The sequence below is a fragment of the Sceloporus occidentalis genome, unplaced genomic scaffold (assembly GCF_023333645.1).
Source record: "Sceloporus occidentalis isolate IW3139 unplaced genomic scaffold, rSceOcc1.0.p SCAF_30, whole genome shotgun sequence".
Classification (NCBI taxonomy): Eukaryota; Metazoa; Chordata; class Lepidosauria; order Squamata; family Phrynosomatidae; genus Sceloporus; species Sceloporus occidentalis.
The window spans coordinates 5,792,381-5,815,000 of NW_028317010.1; the positions used below are offsets into that span (position 1 = coordinate 5,792,381).

The 22,620-nt window shown below is 39.0% G+C and overlaps 1 protein-coding gene and 1 pseudogene across 1 annotated transcript in view; one reads left to right on the top strand and one right to left on the bottom strand.

Annotated features, from left to right (window-relative positions):
- The window catches only part of LOC149298964 (inactive carboxypeptidase-like protein X2), a 42,572-nt gene that overhangs the window by 15,102 nt on the left and 4,850 nt on the right, over positions 1-22,620 (top strand). Inside the window, exons 5-13 of the mRNA XM_089486798.1 lie at positions 6,847-6,931; positions 7,891-8,041; positions 10,085-10,173; positions 10,702-10,825; positions 11,315-11,511; positions 12,742-12,921; positions 14,313-14,610; positions 16,769-16,908; positions 18,364-18,463. Of these exons, the coding sequence (XP_089342924.1) occupies positions 6,847-6,931; positions 7,891-8,041; positions 10,085-10,173; positions 10,702-10,825; positions 11,315-11,511; positions 12,742-12,921; positions 14,313-14,610; positions 16,769-16,908; positions 18,364-18,463 (1,364 nt within the window). The remainder of the gene's footprint in view (positions 1-6,846; positions 6,932-7,890; positions 8,042-10,084; positions 10,174-10,701; positions 10,826-11,314; positions 11,512-12,741; positions 12,922-14,312; positions 14,611-16,768; positions 16,909-18,363; positions 18,464-22,620) is intronic.
- Positions 21,036-21,160, bottom strand: LOC149298965 (U2 spliceosomal RNA; annotated as a pseudogene).

Consider the following 22,620-nt stretch of genomic DNA (forward strand, 5'->3'; position numbering starts at 1 on the left):
ATTGTTCACATTGCCTGACTGCACAGAAGACAGGAAGACTTGAGCATTAGGCAAGCAAGATTGTGTGAAAGCATGGCGGATATGGTGTGTCTTACTATCCTTATTTACATATCCACCTGTGGGAGAAAATAGTAAATAAAAATTAGGTTAAGTCAGGGCCCTGCACGTGGCGCTAAAGTACCTCCACACCAAACCATATCTTTATGGACATTGCTTTGTGCCCAAGGGCAGAGCCTTCTCTTCACTGATATTAAGGGGCTCAAACCATGAAAAACAGCCTCAGACCATTACCCCTCCTCCACCAAACTTTACAGTAAGCACTATGTATTTTGGTAGGTAGCATTCTCTTGGCATACAGCAAACTTAGATTCATCAATTAGACTTCCATATAGTGAAGGTTGATTTATCACTCAAGAGAACACATTTTTACTGGTCTGGAGTCTAGTGGTGGTGTGCCTTACACATACCACTATGGAAACCCATTTTATGAAGCTCCTGACACACAGTGCTTGTGCTGATGTTGCTTCCGGTGGCTGTTTGGAACTCGCTAGTGAAGGATGCCACAGAGGACAGGTGTTCTTTATGCTCTATACTCTTTAGCACTCAGCAGTCCCACTTGTGGTTTCTCTTAGACACTTCCACGTCACCATACTAGCCCTTACAGTGGACCCGGGGCAGTTCTAGCAGGGCTGCTTACGTTTGTCTATGGAGATGACACGTCTGTGTGCTTCATTTTATACATCTGTTACCATTGGGTGTGGTTGAAACACCTAAACTCAATAATTAGGAGAGATATCCATATGCTTTTGGTCTTATAGTGTATCTTGCGCAGCCTGTCACTAGAACACAAGGGATGCTGATTTTGTAAAACTATTCAAATAAGTGCAAATGATTATTCTTTCATCTAATTGTATTATATATTTATTTATTTTAACGGAGGTATCCTAAAAATGTGAAAAACTACCCCAAAAAAACAGAATGAAAAGACCGGTTAAATAATAAAACCTTGCAGAATGACACATCAATTCTGCTACAGCCACAGTTTCCATGGCTACCATACCAATTAATATGTATCTGTAATTAACTTATTTCCCAGATAAACTAGAGTAACCATGTGTTTCTCCTTACATTCTACTGATTGTGATTAATACCTAAAGTACTGTATGTAGGTAACCATAAAATGAGTTGAATTTAGAAGAAAAAATCCTGCAGACTAAAAGAATAGCATAGTGGAAAAAAAATTTTTGTCCTTGTAAACGTTTTTTTATATTAGTTTGCAAAAAAATGTTTTTATTTTGTCTGTGTCGCATTCCTTCTTTCCGCTTCCCTGATAATTCGTTTTGGGAACTAAGTTATTAGTTATGGGAGCTGTATCAACGTGACCCTTGTTAAAAGTAACAGATTTGATATTATTTTAGGAATAAACAATATTTTTTAGAAAGTAAGTTTACAGACTGTGCAAATACTCAGAATTGGCTAAAAAAACCTGTTTAAGTTGCAAAGAGAAACTCTTTGGTTAAAGAGGAACTCCCATACCTTTTTTTCTGTATGTGGCTTTTCTATCTTATCAGTGGGGTACCTCTTACTTAAAGCAGAAGACCAGGGAAAGTAAGGTTTTGCACAAGTGTCTCTTAGTTACTGGTTTTCTAGTGTGAGTTTTCTACAGGTCAGTGTTGCCTTCCCCAGGTGGACTTCCGACATTAAGGCACAGTACTAGCCTGAGCAGACCTCGGACGTGAAGCTAGTGTATTGTTGCAAATAAAGATGTATTTTGAAATTTTTGCAACAATACATGGGTTGCGTAAGAATGTTTGACACCATTTGACTTTTTGACAACAAATACATATTGGCTACATATTTATTCTCTACAATCACAGGACACGAACTCAGGGATGTAAAAATACGGTGGGAGCTAACCTTTAAATACTGAGTAATAAAGCCACACAAATACTGCGGTATGCTGTTATTAGTAACTGTACGTATGACTCTGTGTCCCATCACACATGACCTGTGCTTAGACCTTTACCCTGCAGGTGTATGTTGTGATTTCTATAAGCCAAATTGTAATGTTGTATACCACTTATTATGTTCTGTCTGCCCATTGTACAGTGCTACAGAATTTGATGGTGCTATATAAAAAAAATAAAATAATTTCCAGTAGCATAACATATTTTTACCGCAGTCCTGAAGATCTTCAGTTGGCAAACCTGGCTCCTTCTAAAAAGAGGGCTGTATAGTTAATGCATAGTTAGCGTGGGAAGGTTTGTTGATGTTTATTTTTGGATGGCGTATGCATTATGAATGGAAACCTTCCCACATACTACCCTACCTGTTAGCTAATTTTACAGCTCACACATTTAGGGTGTTTCCCCAGTGCCCAAGAGATGCTTGCAAGAGATGCCTTTGACCAAGTAAGCAGGCGATACTCGCCTTCAGATCTTGGTTATATGAGATTTCCAAGAAGTCTAATGTGACCCCCTGCGCTCATGCACATTTGGCAGTCCCATTGATTTCAGTGGGAATACTTTCCTGTCTGGGACTCGCTGTGTATAGCAGCTCAAACTGGGGGTGATTACGAGCTCTGGAGCCTCAGCATTTTCAGTGGAGAAGAGTTTTTAAAACAAAGTAAAAAATGCATATTTAGGTATTTGCGAAGTACTTTTATATTCATTCGTGTCTGATGAGGCTGTGTCGAGCAATACACTGTCACTTTAATTATCCTGACTATATCAACAAGGTCATATATTGATCAGCAGAACCTATGTCAAAGGCGGTGTGTATGGAACCAGACACACAAGGTTTACAGATCTGAAATCCCATATGTACATTATCTCTCAAAATATTGCATCATTATTAGATGGCATATCCCCAACATTTCAGATCCAAACTGGGACACCTGTTTTGAGGGATGTGACCAGAGACAGGTAGGGGCAGGGACAGAGTTGTGGCCACCAGACCATCTTACTTGGAGAGCCACCTCATAGCATTCTGCTTCAGAGCTTTGCAAGATTGCTATGTAGCGGAAACAATACAGACTAATTTTACAGCTCCTTGGGCCAGCCAGGGGAGATCAGTGAATCTACTCAACTGGTCCTTGACCCTATTGCCTCAAAAGTGGTAGGACAGCTGCATTGGACAGTGGGAATGAACCCTAAATACAGGACTGTCCTGCGAAAACCTGGACACTTCGGAGGTGTGAACCAGAACAGTGGAATAAATGCGTTTTTCTTGGTTCTTATTAGATTTTAATATGCCCTATCCCTTAACTAGTTCTACAGAAATTCAAATATAACTAGCTAAACAGAAGCTCAATTCCCTTGTATATATATATATATATATATATATATTTATATGTTATGATTTGCATTTTAATAAGTACAAGGATAGGTCACACTTGATCCCGTGTTTCTTTACCTTCAGTTTCACAGCTTGTCTGCCTGTTCACACTTCTTATTTAGGCCTATATTTTTAACAGAATATTTATTTTTAGAAAAATATAACACATTTTACTAACTTGAGATATAAACCTGTTAAGATCTCTTATATGACAGTTCTAACAAATAAGAAAAAGCATCTGTGGAGAAATGTGGATAATAAAGTGAATAATATACTAATAAACAACTTATTTTAAAAAAAGATAGCATATATTTGATTTATGTGCACGTGTTCATATGTAAAGAACAATCAATGGAAGTTCATTTAATCATGGGAGCCAGTCAGGACTAGAAATTCTGAGTAGACTGATGAGGCATGGGCCTAGGGTCAATATGTTTTCAGAAAGAGCCCATCCACTCCTGCAAAGAAGCATTCATTTGCCTGATCTGCATTCACTTCTCAACAACAGTTTATTCTCTGCTTCTTTTATGCTTTTATGCCTATGTCCTTCTTTCATAGCCATTTTGGTGATTATTTCCTTTGTACAGTGCTGCAGTACACAAGGCCACTATATATACACACACACACATATATATATATATATAACTATTATTTATACATTTTGAACATATAAGAACGTCTGTGGTTTTTGTGACTAGTAATGTAAATCCGGCACTGTCAGTATTGATAAAGTGTTTCCAGCCATGCTGTAGAGCCCAGAAGAGAACCCGGCAGCAGCAGCACCACCAAGTTAACACCGTAGGGGGCGCTGTTTGTGGTCACTAGCTAACTAATGATAATTACTCTTACTGCTGATGAAACTTATAAAGTTAACATAAAAACACCGGAATAAACCAAAATCATGCCTGGAAAACTTTGGACGGTGTGATGTTTCTGCATGTGGTGGCATGGAGTGGCAATGTAAAGCTTTCCTTGGATGCAAATCATTCATATAGTAGCACATGCAGTGACATCTTGTTTCATTATCCCAGTGATATTAGACTTGCTATTAAATATACAAACTATGCTGTTCCCAAATGATTACATTACGACCTGCAGCCAAGTTAAGTGTATGAAACATTGTTGGCAGTTTATTGTGTGTTGTGAAGGCATCACAACTGGTGAAGCAACATAACTGCCTTTCCCAGAGTCTGCTTTGAAATTTATTTTTCAGTTGTTTGTTTGATATGTTTTTAAAACGTCTGCTTTGCAAAACTACAATGCCGAAACATTTTTTGTTACTGTTTTGGTTAAAGTGGCAGTCTTTAAAGCTCCTTTTATTGTCAAATTATCTTAAGCCACTAGTCGTTCTTGTATTGTAAAAATTGTGAGACAGAATGGTCTTCATTCTTCTTTCCCCAAACCGTTACAATCAGCAAGTTAACAGGGCAGAGATAAAAAATGTGCATGAATGAAATAATTGTGCAGACCATGAGAACATCAAGTTTAATGTGCTGCTCATGTATAAATCTGATGTGTTCCAAATACATATGCATTGCTTATTTTAATCTGCAGCCTTCATTACGTGGCCTATTTAGCCTACTAGATTGCAGAAATATCTGATGTACAGATCTAGCAGTGTGCCCCTGGCTACTAACTGGATACATTGTTCATTTGTCAGCCAGTATTTGTGTCCCTTCCGCTCACCTACGGGATAGAAGTGTGAATTATTTGTATAGAAATATCACTGTATACCTCCTTATCAAGGAAATGATCATTTCTTCTGTGAGATGAAAGAAATCCAATTTCCCTATAAAAGGATCTTGTATTTATTATTAACCCCTTTACTGCTCGCTTTTTAAGTTTAAAAGAAGCCATTTTATGTCTTTTTGTCACTGTTTGCTGAATGCAGTGCGTGGGCAGAAGCAGGTGTCCTGGGGGAGTTATCTGTCTCTCTTACTTGTTCTATTTACAAAGTACCGGCTGTTTCTATACAACAGACTAAAAATGTGACACACAAATGAGAAAACAGACATGCCTTTCTGGTTCTGTGATATTAGAAGCAGATTTTTTACTAATTCGCATTGCAGCTCTCTGATAGATCCTGATACAAGAAGCCATTTCCTGCATCCGCTCTGCTGCATAAGTTAATATAAGAATATTGGGGGGGGGGGCAGAAAAATACACACAAAAAAACACTTTTTAAAAACCATGTGTGAGTGAATTACTGATCTCTATTTACAGAATAGCAAACTTGTTAACTATCTCAATAATTATCTCAATAATCAAATAAGAATGGAATGCTGATGTCTAGTCACAAAGGCTAACGCTTAATTGTCTATAACTACACATTAGTTATTTCTTAACAAGCCAAAAAAGAGATACTTAACTTGTACTCAGCAAGTATTTTATAGACATTTTTGTAAAGGGTAGAAAAATGTATTTGGTAACACGCTAGCACGAACACTTACACTAGAGGAGAAACATGTGCAAATAAGACCCTCAATGCCTGTGCATGAACAATACTCCCAACAGTACAACCTCTCAAGGCATAAGCAGGAGGTGTCAATAAACAAGATAGTTTAGGTTTGCTTAGTGAATCACTGCATGTTCTGCCAACAGAATGCCATCAGTATCACTGTTTGCATCGATGATGCCTGCAGAAAAGGGCATTATGATTCCCTTAAGTATGCATTGAGAGGTCAAGTTTACTATACTGGATGTTTGGGATCATTTGTCATACATGGGGTTTTTTTGCAAATAAGCTTTATGAATGCAGATTTGGTCACCATAAACATTATTTTGTTTGACTTCAGTTTATTTAATTTCTCAAAACAGCTACAGGGATTTACTACAATAAAAAGTATCAGGTCCCCAGCAAGTCTATTCACTAAAGAAAGAGTTGGCAGGGGCGTTTGCAGAAGAGTTGTCGTTTCATCTCACATTGTGAAGACCCACAATAGAAGAGAAAGGTGGGAAAGATACCACCCCCCCAGATGCCTATGTATGCATAATGCAGGGTTAGTCCAGCCGTTCTTGCAGAGAAATTTGCCAGTACTATATAATCCAGAGATGAAACAACAACTCTCCTTCTAACTGTTCAATTAGTGAATAAACCATCTGAGCTTTTACTCATCATTCTACAGGCTTAGGTTATATGCTGATGCTCATTAGTGTCTGACACAGGCTGGGGAGCACACATGAATCTTAGGCTGGGTTGCAAGGAAAGGCAATGATATACAGTATATGAGATGTTGTCCATGCTGTCGTCCTTAAAATAAATCACGTGTTCAACCTGGCATGGACCTACTGAAAACCAGTCCTGTACAACCCAACCAACGTTTATTGATGTAACAAACCATTTCAGCACTACAGCAATTTTACATTTAAAAGTTCTAATTCCTTACAGATCTGAAACTGAATGCTTATACTGCAGCAAGTCAAGTGATAAAAGGCCAGTTTCTGTCTTCATGGTATTTTTACAAGGAGCCTGATAATATTATATTATTGTTGACATTGTCTTCCTTTTAGGAGTGACTGGGTAACGTCCTATAGAGTGATGGTCAGTAATGACAGCCACAGCTGGGTCATTGCAAAGAATGGAACCGGAGAAGCGGTAAGGAGGACAGCTGTCTCGCTTAACCTATTATATGCCACATACTGCAATTTTTTTTTCTCTAAAGATGAATTTATACCAATACTTACCAGCAGCTGCTAAGGATTACCACCCACACAGCACAGTATGCAGTGTATTATCAAACATATTATTATTAAAAAGGTCACTTGCAGATCTTAATACAAACATTTTGAAACAACAAAATTGATGTATCGGTTCCCAGATGTACATAGTTGTCAACTATAAAGACTATTCTGCCTTTTCTTGCAGTGATATACATAATTGGTTGATTCCATAGTTGGTGTGACTTCCAGCTGTATGTTTCTGCTCTTAAAGTGACAATTTCCAAGTCACAAAGTGTTATGACCCAAAACTCTGCTGGGTCTAAGAAAGTTTCATTCAGTTGTTTGGTCTGTGCTATAATGAGAAGGCAGAATAAATCCCTTATGAGGATGATATATCTGGACACGTTGCAGCTATATTTCTCCAACAAGCTGCGTTGTAGCGTATAACTGGCTTGCTGGTTAAGAAGGGTTTAATGTTGTTTAAGGGTCCCATCCAGTCAATGGAATTTGGCAATCGCCCTCTGTCGAAACTCTGCCAAATTTCAAATGGAAACAAGATTATTTCCATAAACCTATGAATACGGGGGGTTTTCTATAAAAGTTGGAGTGCAGAAAATTATGTACGCACCTTAAAAAAGAAAGTGTAAAGGCGTATAATGTGTGTGTGTTGTACCGAGTATATAGAAGTAGATCTACCGTATTTAGAAGTACATGTACAGTATATAGAAGTAGATCAGTACCGCGGGTGTACGGTTACATTATATTACAGATTACTATAGGAAGTTGCAGAATGTGCATAAAATTAAGTTTAATTGCATGAAGTTTGGTGCTGAATGTTAATGGAAATTTGCGCTGTTATGGTTTTGGAATGTGTCTGAGTATTTGGTTTTAAAGCTTTTTCAGGGGAACAGTGAGAAGGAGATTCCTGTTCTGAATGAATTTTTGGAGCCTATGGTTGGCCGCTATATTCGGATCAATCCGCGGTCTTGGTACGAAGAGGGCAGCATCTGTATGAGGCTTGAGGTACTTGGCTGTCCATTACCAGGTTAGTAGACTGAGTTCTTTCAGTGTGGATTATAAAGAAGATGGTGTAACATTAATAAAACTTCCTAAAAAATGCAATTTTGAGTAAATGCTCAAATGGTTTATTCACTAAATGAACAGTTAGAAGGAGAGTTTTTTTTCATCTCTGGATTATATAGTACTGAATGTGTGATACATACATTCATGGGGTATAACAACACTAACGATAACCTGTTCACCTCTGAGTTCTACATTATTTCCCAACGTGTGACACTGGATAGTATTCATATACTGCTCCATCAGTGTATAGTTGTGAATGAATGATGTGCACGCTAGACATTTTTAGGGCAAACTAAGGACCTGTAGCCTTTTCCAAAGTATATTGCCAAATATTCTTCTTGAAATTTTAGTGGGCAAAAGAGCTGTGAGTCTCTGTATGTGACTGGGCAGCTGCCTCTTTGCCTTATTGGATGAAACAGCCCTGATTCGATTATACCGACACTCATTTCTGGTATTCCAACAGCCACATTAATCATCATCGAGGTTACAAACTGAGGGCTCTGTTATCAGTTCAGCTATGGAAACTACGCAATTTGTTTGCATAACCAGCAATTTGTTTTAGCTGACAGACACCTTTATTTTATGTACATTACATCTCTGCTTTAAAAGCAATATCCATCTTTAATCACTCAAGCATTCACTGGCAGGGAAGGGTACATCTACAACTCCAGCTTTTAGGACCCACAACAGTTGCTTTTTCACTTTAAAAACGACCTTCCTTACCGTCTTATCCAATAAGCCTCTGTGCTTCCTATTCCAGGAACCCCCTGCTGCCATCAGCACTATAAAAGTATATAGATGATGGATAAAACTGCCCTTAATATAGACATTGTGAAAAGATTACTCAGTAGTGAGGAATAATCATGCAGATCCAGAAAACAGGAACTTAAGGTACTTTTCCCCCAAGGTATACATATCAGGGATTTAACACATATTCATTGTTTATCCTAATCCGTGCTCATTATAACATATATTAATTCAGTGTGAAGAACTATAAAATGTAGAACTTGAGAAACGTTACAGATCCACTTTAGTCAACCCCTGTCCTCCTCTCCATCTCTTGCCCCACCTCCCATGAAATGATACCCTGGGGGTATGAAATAAAAAAATCACAGTAATCATTACATTGTCCACCACCAACCCCAGTAAATGTCCATCATGAGCAATGTTGGTGCCTACCCCTGCTTGCAGGTATGTGTGTCCAGCGGGCGGCCAAACACTAAAGGACCATATCTGCTGAGGAATGGCAGTAAAAGTGACCCTGTCAAGTCTTTGGCACAGCGATCTGTGTAAATCCTGCCCACCTCAATAAAAATGTTCCCCGAGAAATACCAACATTTAACCAACACTAAACCCTGGCAGAGAAACACAAATCGTTGCTATGAGGAAATGCTAACCAAAATAATACAGAGCAGCCAAATGAGTCAGCAATGAAAACCGTGTTCTAAATATGGTCCATTTTCTATCTGAATGAGTTCATGGTCAAAAAGTCTATTCACAATTCAAATAGAACACAGATTTTAACAAAAACAACTACAAATGTGGACCAAATGTTTTGGTCTATGCAAGATGTTATTCAGGGAAAAGGCTGCACGAGACTCTATTCTCTCTGCCAAGATCTGCTTTTGTGTGATGTTAGTCCAGATTCTTATGCCGCAGACATATCATATAGTGAAACAAGCTATGTGCCCGTAAAACCATACTATTGGGATACCATATGAGGTTACAGCAACAGTACTTAACATAACCCAGCCCACTCTTCTCTGTGTCACTCATGCCACACCCACATTCTGTGATTTCTCCACCCATTTTGTCTCTATGTCCCTCCTACATTCCTTCTGACTTTTTATTTATTTTTAAACTAGGGCTCAAAATAGCTTGTGTGCATAGGGGACCCCATGATGTACATTTGGTCATTAATCATTTGGAGATAGCAAAACAGTAATTAGCAACCAATAAGCAGTATTATAAATATGACTAACTCTCTCCAATTTCCTCCATGCAGACCCAAATAATTATTATCACAGACGCAATGAATTGACCACATCTGACAACCTGGATTTTAGACATCACAGCTACAAGGAGATGAGACAGGTGTGTTTATAATGCATAATGTACTTTACTATTAGATATATGTATATACTGTATCAGTAGTCACACCGGCAATAGTGCTTCCAGAGTTAGAAACGGTATCTTCCAGCAATACTGTTGCATGTTGGAACTTTCTATGTCACTACTTGTCATGCACCAGCAACTAACTTACATATACTGTACATCTCAATTATGGTGCTATATATTGGTACATATTAAACTAAATGATTGTAACCATGATGGGTGATCAGGATCATGAACATTGAATTGAGAACTGCCTGTATCATATTTTCTAAATGCAAGAAGTCGACAATTTCTTTTTCTTCTGTTGCTTTTGAAAAGCCAGATGTGCTTTAATATGAAAAATATGATTGCTCAGGTTTGATGCATCTGGGAAAAGGTTTTTAAAATTTTTAAAACAACAAAACACATTTTTCCTCTCAATTCACATGAGATACGTTGGGTATGTTTTGCCATTGCCTCCTTTGACAGTCCCCATCCAAACGCAGATTTATTTTATTTATTAATCAGCTGATGAAGGTGGTGAATGAGATGTGTCCCAACATCACACGCGTGTATAACATTGGGCGGAGCCACCAGGGGCTGAAGCTATACGTGATGGAGATGTCCGATAACCCTGGGGAGCACGAAGTTGGTTAGGAGAATAAACAAGCTCTATGTATGTCCTGCCAAGTCCCGCCTGTCTCTTTTATATCCATCCTAAATCTTGCATATGACTTATTAACTTTGTCATTTTGTCTTATTCACGTGAACTTTCACCACTTATCTATACCTTGGGACTGCATCTTGCACTCATAGTATACAATATTACGCTGTCGTGCTAGGGCTACTTGCTTTTTTGTGGTTGCATGCGCAAGAGAGTCTGTCGGCTCAGAGCTGTGTTTTTTGGAGACCCGGCTTGCCTCTGCCTTGTGTTTGCTTGAATAATCCCTTGCCTGATGATTGGCTCTGTGGCTCTTAATGATGAACCCCTGCCTGGTGATATGTGCTCTAGTGTGGAAAACAAGCTTGTTTCATGTGCATTCTATTGTGGACTATGATGGCGCTATATAAATAAAAACTAATAGTAACAATGTGTCATCACGGCCTTCTCTTTTGTTTCTTTACCATTTTATCTGCGCAGGGGAGCCAGAATTCCGTTACATGGCTGGAGCACATGGTAATGAAGTTTTAGGAAGAGAACTCATACTGTTATTGATGCAGTTCCTTTGCCAAGAGTATGAGGCCGGGAACAAAAGAATTCATCGTCTAATCCACAATACCCGTCTCCACTTTCTTCCAAGTGTTAACCCTGATGGCTATGAAAAGGCTGCTGAGCTGGTGAGTTCAGTCTTCTTTGCATTAATTGTATATCAGACCAATGATTTCTCATTGATAACGCTATACAATTTTAACATGACATATTCATTGTGCTCTTACAATATTGTCATGTATGTAGGTAGTGTGTATCGTGCATTGTAAACCCAATACCAGTTTAACCCACCAAATAACGACACGGAGACTGAAATTGGATAAAGCAGGTCACAGCACAATTTTATTATAAAACCATAAAACACTGTGTTGGCCCAAAACACCATAAACCAATAAGAATAATATACAATAACCGATAAATAATAAATACAAATATACAAATATACATAACACATTACCATAACATATTCAAACATAACCAACACAGGAATCGAATTAACCCCGTCCTTGCCGGCCTCTCACACTGCACAATCCAGACCACAGGTACTCACCTCCCCCCTTGTCCAAACAAAATTGACAGCTACCTTTCACTGTCCCACCACCAATGCTAACCACCAGCCGTCCAACAAGCTCGGTGGGCACGTCCAATAAAACACCAGAGGTTAGGGGAGGATTGAGCCTTCCATTACACCAGCATCCAAACTCCATCACTTACCAAAACCAGACCGGCAAGGACACACAAACCGCCAGCTGTGACAAAAGAAAGAAAGTTAGTACACAAGAAATAGGGAGGGAGGGTGGGAAGCAGGTAAGACTGTTGGCCGTGTCTGTAAAAAAGGACAGTGACCGGGGTCACCCAGAGGGCACCTTATATCACCTAGGGTCTCCCACCCCTCAATTAACATACCCCAATCAAAACACGGACATGCCCTGAGCATGCACTAACCCACACACATACATGCTCCCTGTCCATTTAGCTACGCTGATTCCCAGGGGCCTTTACAAAGAGTTACATGCTCCTGAGATGGCGATTGCAGGAGATTTACAGTTTCTACTAACCAGCTTCATTACGTATTATGAAAGGCCAACCCTGGCAATGTTCTCTTTTAAATTGATCATCCATAATTAGACAAGGCAGTGAGATGACTCAAGAAAACCATGATGATTTCACTATGAATTATGCAGGGCCTATTACGCTCCTCTTGTAAGAGAAGTTCACAGGGAATGAGCCCTCATAATGTATACCAAAAATTACTGCTGGAAATGGGAACTCTCTTGCAAACGTCTACGTTAGCTAAAATATCATATTGTGTTGCCTCTCTGTACTTTGGTAAATAAACTTTGCACTACAATTTACAGGGCTCGGAATTAGGAGGCTGGTCACTAGGACGGTGGACATATGATGGCATTGACATCAACAACAACTTTCCAGACCTCAATACATTGCTTTGGGAGGCTGAAGATCGCTTCCGAAATATCCGCAAGGTCATCAATAACCACATCCCAATCCCAGACTGGTATCAGTACTATAATGCCACGGTAAGATGTGTAGTGGTTTAATTTAAATGCAGATCAAGATAATAGAAAAACGTTCACAGGCACATTTACCGTATTGGCTCGATTATAGGCCACACCTGATTATAGGCCGCACCCTAAAAGTTAGGTGCTTTTATAAAGAAAAAAATATATTTTTAGAAAAAATACACATCAGTGGAATAGTAAAATGGTATTCTACCAAACATACTGTATTTTAACATTTTTGGTATCTATTATGCAGTAAGCCAACATATATTACATACAAACAGAAAACCAATAGCCATTTTAATGCACCCCTAGATATGCTGCCACTCTGTCCCCCAGATATGCTGCTACTCTGACTGCCTCACAGATATGTTGCCACTCTGACTCCCCCCTCAGATATGCTGCCACTCTGCCCCCCCCCGACTTACCAATGCAGACTCCTGGTGTCTAGCGGATATCGCGCAGACGTCCACTGGCTGCCAGAGAGTAGGACCCAGTTCCCCTGCAGCGCTGCGGGGGATCTGGATCCTAACTCTGCAGGATCGGGCGCCGGGCGATACGATTTGCGCATTCCTGCGCTAAACCCTGATTAAAGGCCGCACCCCCACTTTAAAGACTTAAAGTGTGGGGGGGTAATGCGTTAATTGCTTTTTTTACCTTAATGATTAATTTCCACCATGATTGGTCTATTAAGAGATTTAAGACAAGAAATTAAAAAATAAGTCAGGAAATTGCTGGGAGTGGTGTGTGAATGAAATGGGATAGGGCTTAGGCAGAGCTTTGTGCCTCCACAATCAGTTCTATTCACTAATAACCATGTTGACTAAGAATGTGAGTTTGTAGTGCCAAAATTTAATGTGCTGAACTTAACTCCAACTTGCAAATTCACTAATGCCAACTTTCATAGGCTCTCAATTTGCATATATTAAGTGTCAAGGGGTGGAGAGTGATTTTCACATGGTTCACACAATCCTCCACATGGATCCACTTGGTTAATAGGAGGTCATGAGAACCACCTTTAATCAACAAACACTCAAAAATGATATTGATTAAATGTTTACGCACATATAATACAGGGCAGGGGTCTTACATTTCACAAGTTGCCTGCAAGGACATGCAAGCTGTCATTTACCTTACATGCCCTTGCCTGAAACTGCCAAGAATTACATTTGCATGCACTCGCAAACAACTCATGTATAGTTGAAAATGCTAGCTGTTCTGCGAGTGCTAGTAATCGAAGGCATGCAAATTAAGTTTGAGTTAGCCTACTGACCAAGTGACTTTTATAATGCTAGTTGAAAGATAGCATTATAATGTATGTTCATCTATTGTTTGAACTAAAGATACATTTGCTTTGCCCATTATGGGACTACCTATAGGCAATTTTTTTTATCTGTTTTGTTCCACAGGTTTCTATAGAAACACGATCTCTCATCACATGGATGGAAAAGATTCCCTTTGTTTTGGGGGGAAACTTGCAAGGAGGGGAGTTGGTAGTGTCATACCCTTATGATATGGTGCGTTCCCCATGGAAGACCCAAGAATACACAGCGACACCTGATGACCATGTTTTCCGCTGGTTGGCATATTCCTATGCCTCTACGCATCGGCATATGACAGACTCTAGCCGCAGGCCTTGCCACTCTGAGGACTTCAACAAGGAGGAAGGGATTGTAAATGGAGCCTCCTGGCACACAGTGGCTGGAAGTAAGTGATCATTTATTGATTTAGCTTTCCCAATAAAACCACAAGTAGAAAATTGTGAAGTAGACATTTATACAGTAAATACAGTAATTAAGGATGTTGCATAATAGTTTAAAGATTAAAGTAAAACACAGGTGGGTCATGTTTTCTTATGTCAATTTTACCCCCTTCCAAAATATATGTTGCTACTTTTTGTATGTAAGTCTCATAATTGAGTATGATTTGTGCATAGCTAGATACTTAAAAAAGTAAATAACACTATGCAACCCTTATCCTGGGGCAAAAAAGTATTTAGTCAGCCACCAATAGTGCAAGTTCTCCCACTTAAAAAGATGAAAGAGGCCTGTAATTTTCACCATAGGTACACTTCAACTATGAGAGACAGAATGAGACAACAAAGTCCATAAATCACATTGTCTGATTTTTAAAGAATTTATTTGCAAATTATGGTAGAAAATAAGTATTTGGTCACCTACAAACAAGCAAGATATCTGGCTCTCACAGACCTGTAACATCCTCTTTAAAAGTCGCCTCTGTTCTCCACTCGTTACTTGTTATCAGTATAAAAGACATCTGTCCACAACCTCAAACAGTCACACTCCAAACCTCACTATGGCCAAGACCAAAGAGCTGTCGAAGGACACCAGAAACAAAATTGTAGACCTGCACCAGGCTGGGAAGACTGAATCTGCAATAGGCAAGCAGCTTGGTGTGAAGAAATCAACTGTGGGAGCAATTATTCGAAAATGGAAGACATAAAGGACCACTGATAATCTCCTTCGTGGGGCTCCACGCAAGATCTCACCCCGTGGTGTCAAAATGATCACAAGAACGGTGAGCAAAAATCCCAGAACCACACAGGGGGACCTAGTGAATGACCTGCAGAGAGCTGGGACCAAAGTAACAAAGGCTACCATCAGTAACACACTACGCCGCCAGGGACTCAAATCATGCAGTGCCAGACGTGTCCCCCTGCTTAAGCCAGTACATGTCCGGGCCCGTCTGAAGTTTGCTACAGAGCATTTGGATGATCCAGAAGAAGATTGGACGAATGTCATATGGTCAGATGAAACCAAGGTAGAACTTTTTGGTAGAAACCCAACTCGTCGTGTTTGGAGGAAAAAGAATGCTGACTTGCATCCAAAGAACACCATACCTACGGTGAAGCTGTTTTTCTGCAAAGGGACCAGGACGACCGATCCATGTAAAGGAAAGAATGAGTGGGGCCATGTATCGTGAGATTTTGAGTGAAAACCTCCTTCCATCAGCAAGGGCATTGAAGATGAAACGTGGCTGGGTCTTTCAGCATGATAATGATCCCAAACACACCGCCCGGGCAATGAAGAAGTGGCTTCGTAAGAAGCATTTCAAGGTCCTGGAGTGGCCTAGCCAGTCTCCAGATCTCAACCCCATAAAAAACCTTTGGAGGGAGTTGAAAGTCCGTGTTGCCCAGCGACAGCCCCAAAACATCACTGCTCTAGAGGAGATCTGCATGGAGGAATGGTCCAAAATACCAGCAACAGTGTGTGAAAACCTTGTGAAGACTTACAGAAAACGTTTGACCTCTGTCATTGCCAACAAGGGGGAACAAAGTATTGATATGAACTTTTGTTATTGACCAAATACTTATTTTCCACCATAATTTGCAAATAAATTCTTTAGAAATCAGACAATGTGATTTATGGACTTTGAAGTGTACCTATGGTGAAAATTACAGGCGCCTCTCATCTTTTTAAGTGGGAGAACTTGCACAATTGGTGGCTGACTAAATACTTTTTTGCCCCACTGTATTTACATCCTAAGACAAACTAGGAAACCTAATTTTTTAAATAATTGTTGGTGGACATTGGTAGAAGGTGGATAACCCATGGCAAAATGAGCAAAGGAATCAGTATAAAGTGGGGTGGGTGACATACAACTTATCTTCTGTAGGTCCACCTAAAACTGAAGTTATCAGTCTACCATCCAGACTTTTTTGCTATTTAATTAAACCACAGCCCAAGCCCACTAAACACCTTCAATAGCTGTTTTACATTGTTAAATACGCTGTAGTTTCCATTATATTATATTACCACATAAGTTAAAATAATAAAGGCTGTTTTGTTTGGCTGGTTTGTAGTTATGCATGTGCCATTTAAAGATTTTTCCTCTGCGTTAATAGGTATTAATGACTTCAGTTATCTACACACCAATTGCTTTGAGATCTCAATATACTTGGATTGTGATAAATTTCCCCATGAGAGTGAGCTGCCTGAGCAGTGGGAAAACAACAGGGAATCCTTAATTGTTTTTATGGAGCAGGTGAGTCTCTCACCCTGGATTTAACAGATATTACTGTATATGTAACCTTGAGCTAGGTCAGGGGTGTCCAAGTTTTTTCTGCAGTGGGCTACTTCATCAGAGTGCGTGTATGAGAAAATATGGCCTTTTAGCGTTATAATGCATATTAATACAGGGTTAATCTGGCGATAAATAAAGCAGTGGAAAAGTTTTTTTTTTATCAACTTTTTCATTTCATTCTATCAATACTGAATTACTTAAACAGTAAAACAAAGTCAGTCCACAAACCATTTAAAACAAGTTTAGCCAAATAAAACTGCACAGGGCTGGAGCACACTGTGGGTACAAGCTGGATTTCAGATGGTTGACGCACATTGGAGGCAGGGCCAGATTAAGAGCATCATGGGCCTGGTGCTGAGTATTTTGGTGGCCATTTTATGGAAATAAATAAAATAGACAGAATCTTATCGGCATCGATGTGTACTGCATAAAGATGACATCAGTGCAGATAATACAAGATGGAATCTTATGTGATGGGAGTGGGAGTAATCAGTACACTAAAAAAGTCATCATACACGGGATACCTGAACCCAAACACGGGCACTCAAACACACACACCAGGACAGGCTCTGCCACACCGACACCCAAACACACACACACCAGGACAGGCTCTGCCATCCCGACCCCCAAACACACATAAGGACAGGGTCTGCCACACAGACGACAAAACACACACACACCACAACAGGCTCTGCCACACTGACACCCAAACACACACATACCAGGACAGGCTCTGCCACACCGACACCCAAACACACACACACCAGGACAGGCTCTGCCACACCGACACCCAAACACACACACACTCACACACACCAGGACCGGCTCTGCCACACCGACACCCAAATACACACACACACACCAGGACAGGCTCTGCCACACCGACACCCAGACACACACACCAGGACAGGCTCTGCCACACCGACACCCAGACACACACACCAGGACAGGCTCTGCCACATCAACACCCAAACACACACAGGCTCTGCCACTCCGACAGCACCTGAGCTAGATGGTAATAGCTAGCTGCTTGTGGAGCCAGCTTCTCATGGTTTCCATAAAAATTAATGTTTGTAAAGGTATAGCACTCTTTGGGATTTATTCTGTTATATGTTGTAAATGAGACCCTAATTCTCTACATGATGCAAAAATACATTGTTTTCACCAATGGTGATGTTGTTTGAGACTTGTTACATATAGCAGACTAACGAGAGTTCCTACAAAACAGGACAGACTGAAAAGAAATTGTTCGCTGCCCATAGGACATATCTACCCTGCTTGTTTTATATATATTTATATAATGAAACTTTCTGGATTACTAAATGACTGTTGACATTGGCTATAAATCCAAATTGTTTACATTTAATTTGGGTGGATTCAAGATATGTAATCTCTCTTTAATTATTTATTTCCAAGGTTCATCGTGGGATTAAGGGGATTGTCAGAGATATGCATGGACGGGGTATTGCAAATGCCATTATATCTGTAGAAGGAATTAATCACGACATACGCACAGGTAACACCATAATTGCTTATGTTCATCATAAGGCTAATATAATTCATAATATGTGTACAGCATATAAAGTTTTTTGTGAAATAGTGCAATAAGGCAGATTTGCACAAATAAAAAATATTAAATGATTAAGAGGTTGAATAATGCATACTTACTACAGAACTGTTCTTGAAAGGCAATATATAAATTAATATTTTTTAAAAAAAAGAAAGTTTTATATAACTAGGCTTTCATTCCTACTCAGGACCAATGTAGATCACTGATTGTTCTTAGTTGTCTTCAGATTTCGTTTTTAAAATATTTGTTATGTATAGTGTTAAGACACATATTCACTCTCTCTATTCACTCACTCTATTGCTGTTCCTTTGGAAACAAAGGTAAAATGCTAACTCTCATGAGCATTATTATAAGAAATGAAAATATGCAGGTATAGCACTGTTAATGCATTACATTAGGGTGTAATTGGAATGTATTCTTATTTTAGTAAAAGAATGTCAGTTATTTTAGACAAACTATTCAAGTTACCAGGCCGTGTGATGTCACGCTAAGCTAACATACTGTGGGCCTTTGGAAGTATGACATCACACTGACATCTGGTAGTTGGTAGGTATGTAGCAGACACAGACTATTTCTGCAGAATCACATGCATTGTCTTTGTTTACTAAAATAACTGCAAACAGACAATGATATGATGTCTTTACCATATAGTATCTATCAACATTTAAACTTAGATAACAATTCGGTGTCATATGGCTCAGGGGATGCGGTTAATACACCATAATTATCTATTATTGAATGTAAAGAGACTGCCCTGCATTCTGTGAAGGCAGCCTTTATTCTGCTGAATAGTAATATTTATTGTGTCATGTGGTAATATAACAATTTTAGTGAGATTTCTGGAAACATTATTTAGGACTTTTAAAATAGTTTATCTTATGCTCTGTAACCAAGTAGGAATACTAGGTTTGGCTTCTACTCAATGATGTTGCTAAGTGATGCGGAAATCACTTTCTGTATAACAGTTCTTTTTGCAGATACTTTACTCCTTAACATCCCCTCATATGTATTCACATGACATTGATACTGGGAATCCACAACTGTTGGGCCACCCCTGGCTTTCTCCTCTCTTACCTTTTTGTAGAAGGTTGGACAGGTGACTCCACTGGCTAATTTCATAATGACCATCCGTGTGTCTTCATTTTGGCCAATGCCGGGTGAGGGTCAACTATATTTCTACCATAGCGCTTGGAGCTGGGAAGGAACAAGGCTTGAGAAAGTCTATCTTTATCTTAATTCTTAAAAGCGTTTAAAAATGTTTTCAATTATTAAGTAGATAATTACATCACTTAGAACTTGTATTAAACAGTGACAACATATGGTGATGTAATAATATACAGGCTTAGGCAGATGTAATGGTGATATAGTGTCTTTAAGGATTTAAGGTGTACATACTGGATCTCCTATTTTGCCCAGCATATTTGAGGGGAAATCTAGGACTGCATTGAGATAGGTATAGGGTTAGTTATGGTCTTGAGATCATCAGAAGATGATCATATACATTTAATAAGGTTATTTCACATAATAAACATTTGATACAGGATTTTCTAGTATTACAGGCGCTTCCTTCCTGGTCTGAGATACATTATGTGACAAGATTTCAATGTGTGAATATGACATCCCGCATTTTCAGCATTCCATCTTAATATGTGTTTCATGAACATCTGAAGCATTAGCGTTGTATTCTGTCTGTCAATTCTTGTCTTGTCATACCACTTGAATTTATGTATTGTATTAAGCGCTGCGTAAACTGTTGGCGCTATATAAATTAAAGATAATAATAATAATAATAACAATATTAGTATATCCTCACTGCAGTCCAGATCTATATGTCACATGTTCATTGTATGGCTTTTAGAACTGGAATGCTTACCAGTTAAGCATTCAATTTCACTCATTTGTTTTATTACTGGCTTAAGTTATTCCATTCTCTTTAAAATTACCTAGACAATCATCACTGCTTACTGCTGCTCCTTTTTCTTTGGGTATGCCTTGGACCCCTGTGCTCATATTGCATCACTTAATATCTGCTAGGATACATGCAAAATATTTGTATTATGTGCCTAAGCTGGCTTGCTTTAAAACGTACTACTGTTTAGTCCTACTCTGCCCGTCATAACTCTGGGGACCCAAACTTACAAGTTCTTTGGAAACATCACATTTATTAATGACTTCTCCTGATGGAAAAGTTGTATTCATTTTGTTCCCAGTCTGTACCCCACCCCGCTTTCGGCAAACCCTGCTTTATAAGAGCCTATCTAAGCTTAACTATTTCCTAGATGGAAGAGCAGGCACCTCTGGCAATACAGGGACTAAATGAGTAATAAGGCATTTATAGTAATATCAGAGATAAAAATGCTTGAAATAGTATTAATTGAACTCTCAAAGATTGTTTTTTCTAGACTTTAACTTTGTCTATGTTGTAACTTTGCACATACAAAGCCATATAGATAATCAGCATACCTAGTAAGTAGTGTGAAAGAGTATGAATAACAAGGCACATTATCACATTTTTCATTTAGAATAAAAAAAAAAAAAATTTGCCATGCTATGCGGCAATGTCATAAACAGTGTTTGAGGCTTTTATTAAACTGCTAAGAACAGATACTAGACTTGATCTTAGCCAAAAGGCCGAGAAGTGATGTATGAGCCTTTTCTAACAATATTAGCCATCTTGTAGGTGTACAGTGGCAGGCCAGCTGGAAAGAAGACATTTGTAGAATGCAGTAAAATTCTAGAGATGGAGATACTGGTTTTAGCACAGCAGTAAATGTAAGACTTTAACTCACTGCAATGTGTCATAGAGTGTTAACTGAAACTAAAGTAGAAAGGAAAGTTGGCTTGAGGTTGATATTTTTATTGGCCATATTAAATTTAAATGTATAGTTTCCAGATCACTTGGGTGTATTCATCTAACATTGTACCTGCTGTATATCAAATCCCAAGTGTTCCTTTACTAGACTTTGTAAGACTTGTTCCTTATAGGAGTGCAGGGCCAGCCTGGTTGCTTTTAGCCCAGTTACCTGGAATATTGTGGGGACCCTGGCATATCATTGACTAGTTGCGCCAATGCATTTTAACACCTTACAACTAACACAGGATCAGTGATGCTCTGGTATTTCTTATATTTATTAAAATGTTATGTGAGATAGGGCACACATTGTACAATGCCATGGAGATACCTAATGGGACATATCAGTGTTTTGGTTAATAATAAGTAATATATGCAAGGCTGGTCTCAGCTCAAATTGCACCAGGTGAGTATAATACATGCCGGGAAATGTGTTCGCCAAACACATTTCCAGCAGGATACTCAGCTGGTGGGCAGGGAAAGGGTAACTGCGTATGTGACAATTCTGCAGAATCCCTTCATGCATTTTCAAAACGGACAACACGAAAATTTAAAGGGACCATGCATTGAAGTGCATATTGTGCTTAATACAACTGCAGTTCTACAAATATGATACTGACCCATGCAACCAGCAGATCTGCCCGCTCCGTTAGTGACTAACCAACTACAGCATGCCGGACCCCGATCCAAACTGTTAATTTCCAGTGGAGGGAGTTTGTAATTTCCATTGGATGGGGTTTGTAATTCCTAACATCTGGAGCACTATTTTCCTTTGGGATTAGAATAAGTAACACTGTACTTCAATATCATTACCAGGATAACAATCTCTTTACTTTTCCAAACGTCTTTCCTTATTGACCCAAAGGGCCTATTAAAAAGTTTTTTTTTTTAAAGTTCAATAGCTACAGCACTATGGGCTATGCATTCCCCCTCTGTGTTTAAATAGATTTTAAACATGTTTGTATACCAGTTTTGCATTTTCTGTAGTATTTTTTAAAATAACAAATCTTAAGTGATAGAAAAACCTCTGATTATTATAAAACGCTTAAGCACAGGAGCACATGTATATTTCCCAATGTAATTAACAGTTCAGTAATTAGAAACTTACAGTAATGCTGGGAATAGTGCCACATGCTGAGTGTATCCGCTGCCAGGATTAATTTAAACCTCCCACGCACTGCTTCTTTTTTATTTTTTAATAAAAAGGATATATCAGAATTTAATTTATTGCTGTTCTTATTTTCCAAGATAA